The sequence below is a fragment of the Pogona vitticeps genome, chromosome 1 (assembly GCF_051106095.1).
Source record: "Pogona vitticeps strain Pit_001003342236 chromosome 1, PviZW2.1, whole genome shotgun sequence".
In the NCBI taxonomy this organism is placed as follows: Eukaryota; Metazoa; Chordata; class Lepidosauria; order Squamata; family Agamidae; genus Pogona; species Pogona vitticeps.
Window position 1 is genome coordinate 95,150,662 of NC_135783.1, and position 12,576 is coordinate 95,163,237.

The 12,576-nt window shown below is 40.8% G+C and overlaps 1 protein-coding gene across 3 annotated transcripts in view; it reads left to right on the forward strand.

The window, feature by feature from the left end:
- The window catches only part of CDK19 (cyclin dependent kinase 19), a 134,349-nt gene that overhangs the window by 29,146 nt on the left and 92,627 nt on the right, over positions 1-12,576 (forward strand). For all 3 annotated transcript variants that reach the window (XM_020805351.3, XM_020805348.3, XM_078385056.1), the window contains exon 2: positions 1,926-2,001. In XM_020805351.3, the coding sequence (XP_020661010.1) occupies positions 1,926-2,001 (76 nt within the window). The remainder of the gene's footprint in view (positions 1-1,925; positions 2,002-12,576) is intronic.

Sequence of the window (12,576 nt, forward strand, 5' to 3'; positions counted from 1 at the left end):
GTTATGTTTTCAATAATTTTGGACTATATTTCATATGTATGGAATATAGAAGCAATTAGATGAATAAAACTTGTAAAAATAGACAAGCTAATGTCTCCTGAAGTCATTTTTGTACGTGGAAACAGCAAAATGAATAAGAGGTGAATGTCTCAATAAACTTGCTTTCGCATAAGTGTAAAAATGGCTTTTTCTCATCATCTGAAGAAAAGAGAAATTTAAACAATGAAACAGCTTACACCTTGATATCCAGATGAACTTTGATGTGATTGATAAGGTTATCTGATCCCACACTGAAATTAACCCTTCAGGGATAAATGTCAGCAGTGATGGACCTCACAGACTCAAACTACAGTACTTAAGATGTTGTAAAGATTTATAGGGTTTTGAAGTCATAGTTTGAGTTTTATGCATTTCAGCTTGAGATCTTCAGAGACAATATGCTTGGCAAATACAGTATAGTAGTCTGGAGCAAGTATCTGTACATACTATGTATTCCTTAACATTGGCAAGTGATTTTTTTAAAAAAATACTCATGTTGTGATTCTTGTTTGTTGGTGCAGAGAAGCATAGTATATAGAAAGCTATGTTACACCAAATCAGGCTTTTTATCCAGTTAATTGAGTACTATCTACTTGGTTGTCAGTGGATCTTTATTACCAGCTATCCAGGATTTAATTAGAGACGTCCACAGCTGAACCTGAATCTAAACAGTGTAATTAGTAGTATTGTTTTAAGACATTACTTACAGAAAGCTTTTCTCTTATTGTTCGGAAACAAATCTTAGTTTGAATCTTAGTTTTCAGAATGGAATGAAAGGGGGGAAAGTGTGATTTTTTTTTCTGGATTTGTTTCCCAGGCCATTACATCATCTACTTAGCACCAACTATCAGGCGCACTAAAATTCTGGGCAGTTCAAGCTTAACATTGTATACTAGTAGCCTTCTAGTTCCTGTTCAGTCTCCAGAATGAGATTCAGTCAATTTCCCAGTTTCTTTAGTACTTGACGGAACCTGTCACTGGACTAGGGCCACCTGAAGTGCCATTTGTTTGCAGAAAGGCAGAGAAAACATTTAATAAATTAATTGTTTGGATGCAACTAGCTTATTTTTTCTAGTATGTCCTTGGATAATATGTATTTTCATTTGTTTTCTTATTAAACTTTGTCATTGTAGTTGGACTGCTTAAGTCTTGGTTTTTTAAAATAAATCTGTGGTTGATTCAGGGTTCCATTCTGAGTATTTCTTTGAAATATGAGTCTTCATCAACCAGCCTCATATTAGGCTTGACTTTTAGAAACAGAAACAGAGACAGGTCATATGGTTCTTGTACACAATCTAAAGGCAAGGGTGAGGGGCACCCATAAACATAGCTTTTCAATCTGTCGTGGTCTTAGGATGGGCACCTCCAATTTGTGGATGGGACAGAAGAAACATGAACGTTCCAGAAATCATGACCAGATTTGCAGATGCACTCTTTTGTTAAAGGCTGGTTTCAATTGGGGCTGTAGACTCAGGTCAGAGGTATAAATGTCAGGTTTCACCTCTGGTCCTATAGATTGTCTCCTGATCTTGTTAGACAAATGCTTACCAGTCATTCATTATCCCTCCCTGCCATTGACCTGCATCAAATACAGGGCTCCCATTTAATGAAGACTGGAGGCACGTGGAAATATAGTAATTTCAAAATCGGGTATTTCCACTAGATTACAGTATTGCACATTTTTTTTAAACTCAAGATAAAAACTAGGTATTGAAAACGGCAATCAGCTGAGAAAAGTGAAGTGGACAGATCATTATAAGTTCAAGTATTGCCTGTAATGACACTATAAATTATTCAGTTTTCAAAGGACCAGAAATTTATCTGTATATTTCTATACTTCACAAATGTAAGTAAGACCTGTATAATCCACTATTTTCTTTTTGCAGAAAAGATGAAAAGGAATATGCACTGAAGCAGATTGAAGGAACAGGGATATCCATGTCAGCATGTAGAGAAATAGCAGTAAGTAGACACCACATTTTGAAATATTTTGTAGTTAATGGGTAGGGGCAGAGTCCATCTACTTTCCTTCTGCCGAACAAAGTCTCCCTTCAGTGGAATTGGAAAGCACATGATTTTCCACTATTCTTTCTACCCTATGAAGACTTTTATATCATCCTCCTTGTCTGCTCTGGAGAATTGACAGGCCTTCTACACCAAATTTAAGGAGGGCGAAAAGGGAGAGAGTACTGAAAATCCTCATATCCTTCCAGTTTCCCTGATGGACATTTCTCTTACAAGAAGTTAGTTAGTTATATTCCACCACATGAATTTATTTCCTGACAAAGATCTAGATTCATCATTTGAAGTATGTCCTACATGAAACTTCAAGATACTTTATTTACTCCATTCAGTATTTTCAATGATCTAATTATATTTATTCCGTACTTGCTGATAAATACAGTTCTTTATTGTTATTTTATGTAATTTTTTTTTCTTGCTGGAGAAGTTAACAGAATTATATTTACTCATCTAGTAGGTGAATAATAGCTCCTGTCTGTTTCATGGATCAACATGCACCACTTGATTATGCAGTGTTTGATTATTGGTCACCAAGTGCATGGACTGTTTCCAAGGAAAATGTTGTGTTCAAAGTGGTTTCAGATCATATTAATTTCTAACAAATTTGTTGGTCTGGTTGCAGCATAAAAATTAACAACAGTTTAGATTTAAATCTTATCATAGCTCTATTGAGGCATTCAGTAAAAGCCTTAATCTTAACGTGATCAGATATAAGGCTCATCCTGTTACTTTGTATTCTCACTCACACATTCAAAGGTCTAAATGTGAGGAAGAGTGTAGACTATGTGCAAGATATATATTTTAAAAAGCTTAGTGCTAATTGACTTTAGGGTCTACGTTCATTTTTCTTCTTATTAACAAAATCCCTAATAAATATAATTAATTCAGTTGAATTAAAATTATTTTTACTATTTTTGTCATTGGTTAAATAAGATTTTTTTCCCATTGTGTAACAGAATATGCTATAAAAAGGTATTGCTTTTCTTCATGGCCCCTATGCATTTACACAATGGGTGTTCTGCGCCTGCTCAGACAATCCTCCAGAATGTTCCAGAGCTTTAGCCTTGTGTTTGCAGAGTATATAACGTAAGCCCCGCCTCTGCTCCTCAGTCCCTTTCTCTCTATTGTGGGAGAAAGATGTCTCGCTTTGCTCCAGAGCCTTTCTACAAATGGTAGTTTCCTTTTTCTTTCCTTGTGTTCTCTCTTGATAGCTGTTAAAGAAGTGGGGACGGGAAAAGTAAGTTCTTAGATTTTTATTTTTGTTTACTTCTTTCACATTCCCCTTTACCTCCCTGCCCCTTCCTTTTCTTTTCCTCTCCTCTCTGGGGTTATTGACTTTTATAGACTCTTCAGCTTTGATGAAACTTTGCACTGGCTGCAACTCCAAAATTCCACGGTCAGACAGTCATACTTGGTGTTTATTTTGTCTGGGTGAGGAGCATTTCATCCAGTCCTACTCAATTTGCAGAGGTTTTATCAAATTGACCCTTAAAAAACAGGCAATCCAGGCTGTGATCTGCCTCATTATCAGCAACTCCACAAAAATCCTGATGGCAGGGTTGGAAAAACAGCTTCCTCCCCCATCTGAGATGGCTGTTTGGCCTTCCACGTCCAAAGCTCCCTTGAAATCGAAACCTCCAAAATCGGTGACTGATTTGCCATGTAAGAAACAGAGGAAACTCCCTGAAACCAACCATGAAAAGCCTCTTTGCCCTCCCCCACGACATGGCAAAAGTGCTCATTCCCACACTCCACAAGGTGGAGTTGCTTGAATGATAGCCTGGCCCTATCATTTTGGGCTCTGTGTTGGAGGGAGAACTGCCCAGCGCCTTGATATGCAACATGTCGTTATTGTCCCCTTGGCCAGTGACTTGGAGATCATCACCACGGCATTGGTGCTCTCCCCAACTCCCTGATGCTGGGAAGGATGCACAGGGTCCTCAATCATTGGGTTCACCCTCTCAAATCCCCCCGTGATGCCCACCACAGCCTGATCGAGCTCCCAATCCAGTGTGAAATCAATGTTATCTCTTCGCTGTTGGGAGACATACCTCCCTTTCAGCATGGGTTTTCAGTTTTTCCACGTCAAGGCTACTTTGTTTCTCAAGACCCACGGCGTTATGGCCTCAGACCATTGGTTTTGAGATATTCTAATTCTCAATCATGGTCCTCTAAACATTGGTCTTGGTATCACTCTCCATCACCGGACCTTAGGCACTTTGTGCTCCATTCTTTTGCCCTCCTTCTATACAAACGGACCAGTTTTTGTCCCATTATAGTTACAGATGATATTCCTTGCCTGCACTCTCTCCTCAATATCAAGACTGTGCAAGTCCACCTCCATGGCTTCGATACTGTCAAGCTACAGCAACCCTTGCTTCTGCTACTGCAGTGCGCCCAAGATTGGCATCACGATCACCACCTTGACACACTGAGTCCCCTTCTCATCACGATCCTAAACATCAGCCTTGCAAGTGTAAACAAAAGCATCTCCACCTACCTTCTCAACATGCTCATTGAGCCCCTCTCAGTACCATCCAGCTACCACCTCCAAACCCTACTTTTCTACTTACCTCCATTTTGGGATAGCTCCAGACAATGTCCACTCCAGACATACACAATCTTCCTCTGACACCGATAGTAACATGGCATATGACTCCGAGGTACCTCCTTTATCCCCCACTGACTGCAGTTCAGGATGGAGCTGTCTCCGATGGAGGACTTTGCATCCTATAGCAACCTCATGGAGAGGATAACTAAATCCTTATAGCTTCGGGTTATTAAACTTGCTTCTTCTGCGAAGGATTCTATATTCACTAGAGTCCAGAGGGATGCCAATATTCCAATATCCCAATGTTGCAGACACCCATAGATCTCATTACTCAATCTTGGAAGAAATCGTCCACCGTCCCACCAACTTCAAAGAGAATCGAGAAGTTTTACAGGGTTCAAGAGGATGGTGCAGATTTCCTGTTCAGACACCCTACACTAAATTTTGTTAGAGTGGAAACCACTCAAAACACTGTGGCAAGCCACAAATTACACCTGTCAATAAGGAAAGGAGGAAACAGAACCTGCTGGGGCATAAGATTTGTTCCTCGGCTTCATTACACATGAGAATTTCCAGTTATCAGGCCATGATGGAGGCATATCACCAATTCATCTGGGAACATTTTCACCCTCTCATAGCACTCTTGCCTGAAAATAAACAGACTTTAGCTGTTTCCTTCCAGCAAGAGGCTTACACATTGACCAGCCTCCAGATTCACTCTGTGAATTGCATGGCCAAGAGCATGGCAACAGCTGTATCTCTTTGTCATGCATGGCTGAGATCAGTGGGCATGTCTGAAGACTTCAGGTCTTTGAGGACCTGCACTTTGATGGACATAGTCTCTTCCACACCACCACAGATGATGTCATGCATGACCTCCATAAGTAGAAGATTACGGCTGAATGCCTCGGCTTCAACTTGCCACAGCCTTTGCAACAATACAAGCCCCAGTGGAAACAAACTTATCACACACACTGTTGCCTTCCACCAGTGGACAAACCAAGGTTTCAGCAGCAACGTCTGCCACAAGCTTACACCATCTACTCCAGAAACAGCAAATGCAAACAACCACTAAAGAAGCAAGACCAAAAGCTTAAACAGTATCTTTGACTCTTCCCCCTCTGAGACCGACAGTGTTCCACCCTACCTGGATATCTTCACCACTAGCTCCATACCTGCATAATTGACACAACATTGCCACCGACACTTGGGTACTGGACATCATTGCCCATGGCTAAGCCATAGAATTCCATATGATTTTCAAAACCATGTTACGCCTCCTGAGCACAAGGGACTGGTTTGTGGCCATAGACTTAAAGGATGAGTATTTTCATATCTCCATTCAAGACCACCGCCAGCGCTTCCTATGCTTCATCATAGGCCATCACATCTATCAGTTCTAGGTCCTTCTATTCAGCTTCTCAGCTGCTCCGAGGGTGTTTGCAAAATGTGTAGCACCAGTAGCAGCCAACCTGAGGACACAAAGGATCACTATCTTTCCTTACCTCGACGACTGGCTGTTGGCAGCTCGTACTTGGGAGATCCTACTCCACAATCTACAATTCACTCTCTGGATGCTGTCAGACATGGTCCTAAACATCAACATAGAAAAGTCACAATTAGTTCCCTCTCAGGTAATCCACTATATAGGTTCTGTCCTGGATTCACAGACTGTTCATGCATACCTTCCCCAAGACAGAGTACTTACACTTACCACTCATGCCATGTGGATTGCCACTCTGTCAGGGTCCATAGTACTCTCTATCCAGAGGCTGTTGGGGCTAATGGCCTTAACCACTGCTGTGGTTTCACATGCCAGGCTTTGTATGAGACTAGTTCAACTCTACTACCTCCAGAATTACAACAATCAGACAGATTCACAATCCAAGAAGCCTCACCACCTCAGGGGTCAGCTTCTATGGTGGACCAGCAAGCATCACAGAATTGAAATTAACAATTCTGTTAATTTCAACCCAGCCGCATGATAGTCACCTATGCCAGCACTACTGGCTGGGAACTATCTCAGTGTCTGTTGGGGACAGCTTCATATTGATGTTTTGCCTCCACTGTCAAAAAGAAGTGCCAGATGTATTGCTCTCAAGCCAGTGTAGAGAGGCGTTACATGACACCTTCACTATCTCTTGGACACCCAGTCTACTTTATATGTTCCCACCATTATTGTTAATTTAGGGCACCATTGTCAAAATACTACAGGACAGATCTGATGTTATCCTATGCCCAGACAGCCATGGCTCGCAACTCTACTCCTGATGTCCAGTGACTGGTGGCAACTTCCACTCTGCCACAACCTTCTCGCTTGCCACAGTCATTTGCTTGCCACTCTCTTGCCACAGTCATTTGGACATCCACTGCCTCAAGCTAACAGTTTGGAGTATTGTTCCCCAATAACAGACATTTTAGCTGAAGCTAGAAAGCTGTCTATTAACAGACTTTATGCTTGTAAGTAGCACAAGTTTCTCGCATTTGCATCCTCTATCAATGCCTCAGCCACTCCCATGTGTCTGCGTACTGTTTTGAAGTTTCTGCTACATCGTAAGCAACCTGGATTCACTCTCTCAACCTTGAAAGTTTATTTGGCTGCACCAGCCACATGGCCACCCTTCTTCACATCTTTTCATGGACTCAGCTCTAAAAAGTTCCTCAAGGGGTTGAGGAACGCTTTCCGAGACATCAAATGGCCACGGCCTCCCTGGTCTCTTTCTTTGGTTCTTACTCAGCTCACATTGCTTCCATTTGAACCTCTGGCAACTGCTGACTTGCAGCTCCTCACACTCAAGATGGCCTTTCTTCTGGCCATCATGTCTTGCATGGCAGCAAGTGAACTCACAGCCCTCAGGTGTGATCTTTCATAAATCCAATTTCATAAGGATAAGTTTAGCTTACAGTATACACCAATGCTTCTTTCCTGCCCAAGGTTGTCTCCTCTTCCCACATGTCTCAGCCACTGATCCTTCCCACCTTCTATCATTCTCCGATGTCGAACCTAGAAAAGAAATTGCACACCTTAGATTTCAGACAAGAATTGGCCTTCTGCCTTTCTTGTACCAAGAACTTCAGAACAACACAAAGACTGTGTGCTACCATGGTCCGACCAAAGGCCACCCACTCTCTTCCCAACGCTTCTTCTGCTGGGTGGTGGAAGCTATTACTCTTGCTTGTGCCACAGCCAAGGTGGACCTTCCTTCACACATACAAAGCCACTCCACACAATCCATTGCATCTTCTAGAGCCTTTCCATGGGGCGTTGACATCCAGACGATCTGCAAGGCAGCCACTTGGTTGCAGCCTCTCACCTTTGCACTCCATTACCAGTTGGATTTATGAGCAGAAAACAATGCCTCTTTTGGCAGGTCTGTCCTGTCTGCTATGCTGGTGTGACTTCCTCCACTGACACAAAGCTTGCTAGTCACCCATTGTGTGAATAGAGGCCACAAAAAAGAACAGAGGTGGGGCTCATGTTATACAGTGGTGCCCTGCTTGACGACCATAATGCATTCCAGCAAAATCGCTGTACAGCGAAATTGTCATCAAGCGGGAAAAAACCCATTGAAATGCATTGAAAACTGGTCAGTGCGTTCCAGTGGGGGAAATACCTGATCGTGCAGCGAAGATCCTCCATAGGGTGGCCATTTTCCGCTCCCTGTCTTGCGAAATGAGGTCAGCAAAACAGCAGGGAGCCATTTTGAGAGCCTCCGATCAGCTGTTTTAAAATCATCATGAAGCGAAAAGTCGGTTCCCGAAGCAGGGAGCCGATCGTCATAAAGCGGGGGGAAAAAACCCCATTTGTCGTTGTCAAGTGATTTCATCGTCTACTGGGGTAATCATCAAGCGGGGCACCACTGTATACTCTACAAACATGAGGCTAAGGCTCTGGAATGTTCTGATGGATCGTCTGCACAGGTACAGAACATCCGTTATATGAATACACAGAGTTCCACTCAAACAACTAGAATTACACAGAAGCCTCTGTGCTGCAAGGTCAGAAGACCAGCAGTCGTAAGATCAAATCCATGCGACGGAGTGAGCTCCCGTCACTTGTCCCACCTCCTGCCAACCTAGCAGTTCTAAAGTATGTAAATGCGAGTAGATAAATAGGTACCACCACATTGAGAAGGTAATGGTGTTCCGTGTCTAGTCGCGCTGGCCATATGATAACGGAAACTGTCTACGGACAAACGCTGGCTCTGTGGCTTGGAGACGGGGATGAGCACCGCGTCTTAGAATCGGACATGACTGGACTAAATTTCAAGCATTTTTAGCTGAGTATAACCTGTAATACCTCAGAAAGAAGACAAAACAGTGATAGAGAAGAAAATAAAATTTATATACAGTGGACCCTTGACTTACAGACGGCTTGACTTACAGACTTTTTGAGTTACAGACTTCTCTGGCCGCAAAATTTAGGTTTGACTTGCAGACTGAGATTTGACTTACAGACCAGAAAAAAACCAAAATGGAACAAAAACGGCCTGTTACGGGATTAATCAGTTTTCAATGCACTGTAGGTCAATGGAGACTTGACTTACAGACTTTTTGACTTGAGAACCACCTTCCAATACGGATTAAGTTCTCAGGTCAAGACCCCACTGTACTTCTGTACTTTCTAGATCTTGACAATATTAATAATATTTGATTCTTAGTGGCTAAAATGTAATGTAAAGTTACTTTGCATAAGCCTGATGATGTCATCAGCTATAGCCATATTTTGCTCATAGAAGTTTTCTGTTTCCCCCACCTGCAACCGAAGATTCCTTGGCTCCCCTGGGATACCTTTGGGATGGGGGAGGAATCTTAAATGTTTGAAAACAGCTGTTGTTGATTCTGTTGGCCACAGCAGAACTAGGGTTGGTGATTTTCAGACATTTGAGATTCCATCCCTAAACTGGCTGTCCCCTAGGCTTCATTAGCACCAAAGGGATCCTAATTGAATCTGGAAGCCTAGAAGAAGACAATAGGATTTTTTAAAATAAATAAAACACTGCCACAGCTGATGAAGACATCAGACATACATGGCATAACGTTACACTACTGGATTTCAACCATTATTGGTTAACTTTGAAGCTTAAATGTGTCTGGAAAGTAAGTTGGCAATTGATATAGAGACATCTTTTACTTTTCCCTGCTTATATTACATGACACAGTTAAGGCTTTGCTTTAAATATAAAATATAATGAAGACTGATATTCACATTACATCATTTTGCTTATTGGCTATCCTGCTGTTTCAGATTTCCTAACATATTTTTCTGAAGGAGAGCCTTGCAGAATTAGATTATATAATACAGTAGTAAGCTTTAGTGTGCTTGATTTTCTGTATCTATGAAGTAATTTGCTAGCTGTTGTAAGTGAAACTTCATTTTTGTTTCAGTAGTCCTAGAATATCATCCACTGAATTATTTATCAATATAAAACAAATCAGGTTTCAGTAACCTCTTAGTATTTACACTATTTTGCTACTTGGATGAATCATTGGTCTTTTATTATTAATGTGCATCCAGATAGTTCAGTTTTTTTTTTAAATTTAGGACTAAGCAAGTTCTGAATTCCTAGTGACCCTGATATTTTGTCTGTGTTCATTCTGTATATGTGTTTGTGTGACAGTTTTAATTGTTGAACTGAAAACATGACAGCTCGTGCTGTGATATTTAACTGTATCTTACATCTGTCAGTAAAAGTGCCAAACTTATTTATACTATTTTTGTGAAACCTATAGAATAAAGGCACAATGCTAATTGTCTCATTTCCTTTATTTGAACTGAAGCACAATTCTTTTAACACAACTAGTAATGCTTTTGTTTAAGAAGAATGCTATTTAGTAATGCTGGAACATTTTCAGATCCTGAAATGAAAGTATTTATAGAACAATTGCCTTTCAAAATGCTTGATACAGAACAAGGGCGTTAGCAAGACTTCAGCAATTGTGGGTGGGTGGAGGGGACAACACCCAAAGTCAATGCACAAAAAAAAAAAAACAGTATATATAAAAAACAAGGACTCCAAAAGTATCACAGATATATTGCTCAGTTTCAACTGTTAAGTATTTTTTATCTGTTTCGGCAGTGAAGAGTTATTCTTACTTGATGTAGTAATTTGGCATTTTAATTCTGATTTCATTGAAAATCTAGCATGCCAACATAGCACCTAAATATTTGTCATCTAGTCTAGTAAGTACTGTATATTGTATCATTCTTCTACACTTGGAAAAAAAAAGTTTTTTCATGTCTGTGATTTCAACACCTGCCTCTTCCCTCTTCAGAAACTTAGAATTACATTATGAAAGTGCCTGAAACTATTTTTGTGATGTACACTAAGTCTTCCTCATTGTTAGTCCTTCGTAACAATACTACTTTTATTGTCTTATGGAATGTGTTTAGAATTGTGGGATACCAACGCTACTTGCTTTATCAATCCTTTGTGCATCACTTACGCTATAACCTTGTCTTAAAAGGAAAGGGGCTCTCTTCTCCACATTCTTGTCTCTGCCTGCCAAGGGAGCAGAGGGAATAATCCTGCTCTTGTGCTTGTCAGCCACTGAACACAAACTGGCAGACTGTACATGCCCCCCCCCAGCCCCCAGCCTCTTGCAATCCATCTAGGCTTTGCCTAACTGGTGGTGCATATTTCTATAGGTTTCCTAGGCAACATGGATGGTGGTGCTTGCCAGCTGGCGGCAACAGATTTTCTGTTGCACTGCCATAGTGCTCTGACTTGGCCATGATATGGTTGGGTCCAGCAGGAGGTGCTCCCAAGCAAATACTTTCCTTATAAGAGGATAGTAGGTTATAATTAGGTTTGATGAATAATTTTATTTATCCATCACCTGCTTTTTAAACTGATCACTAAATTGCTTAAGTATGTAGAAAAGTGTATTTCTCAAAACATCAATATTGGTGCCGTATGGAGATAACAAAAGAATGATAATAGTTCTTTTAGTGAGTAAACTGTTGCAACATATGCTGATCAAAAGGTGTTATTTTAATACTTTCTTTTTCATTCCCTGTTATAGCATCAGAATCAAAATTGGGGCAGGGAATAAAGCATGGCATTCTAATGGATGCTGTTACTAACTTGAAGTTGAAATCGTTTTCTCTTTACAGATTGCTTTCTTTAAATGAATTAGCCTGTTGATTCACTGCCCTATTTTTTTATCCTGACTAAACCCTAAATCCATTGTGCTGCTGACACAGTATTTCCCTTTCTTCTCTTTATATTTCCAGTCTTAAGAGCTATTCAAAAACCAATTCCGGAGGGTTTTTTAGCCCACTGGAGCAAGACTTTTGGATGCTCAAGGGGCTACAGTGGGAAAGAGATTGTTCTCATGTCCTCTGGATTGAGGTGTTGTGCAAGCACATCTCCCGTGTTGGATACAGCTCAAAATAAATGTGAAAATAGCAGCATTTTAAAGAGATTTTTAAAAGTGTGTAGTTTGTTGGTTGATTCTATCACAACAGTACTTCCAAGTATTTACCTCCTTAAGTATCACAAAAGACACCACATGCTTTCCATATATACTGTATTTTTCCATGTATAAGATGATACTTTTGTCTAAAATATTTAGATTAAAAATTAAGGGTCATCTTATACATGGGGGGGCAGGGATCAAAGTGCTTTGATTCCTGCTTTCCCCCTCCATGTTCTTCACAAAAAGTGGAGGGGGAAAGGAGGAATCAAAGTGCTTTGATGAGTCCTACTTTCCCCCTCCCCTTTTTGCGAAGAAAGTGGAGGGGAGAAAGCACTTTCCTTGCAAGAAAGTAGAAGGGGAAAGCAGGAATCAAAGAGCTTTGTTCCCTGCCTTCCCCCTTCACTTTCTTGTGAAGAAAGAAATTTTGGGTTAGAAAAGTGGGGGGGGGGGCTTATATGTGGGTGCATCGTATACACGGAAAAATACAGTACTTTAAAGTATTGAAGAATAATATAACAATCATTTTGTTTGAATATGATCTC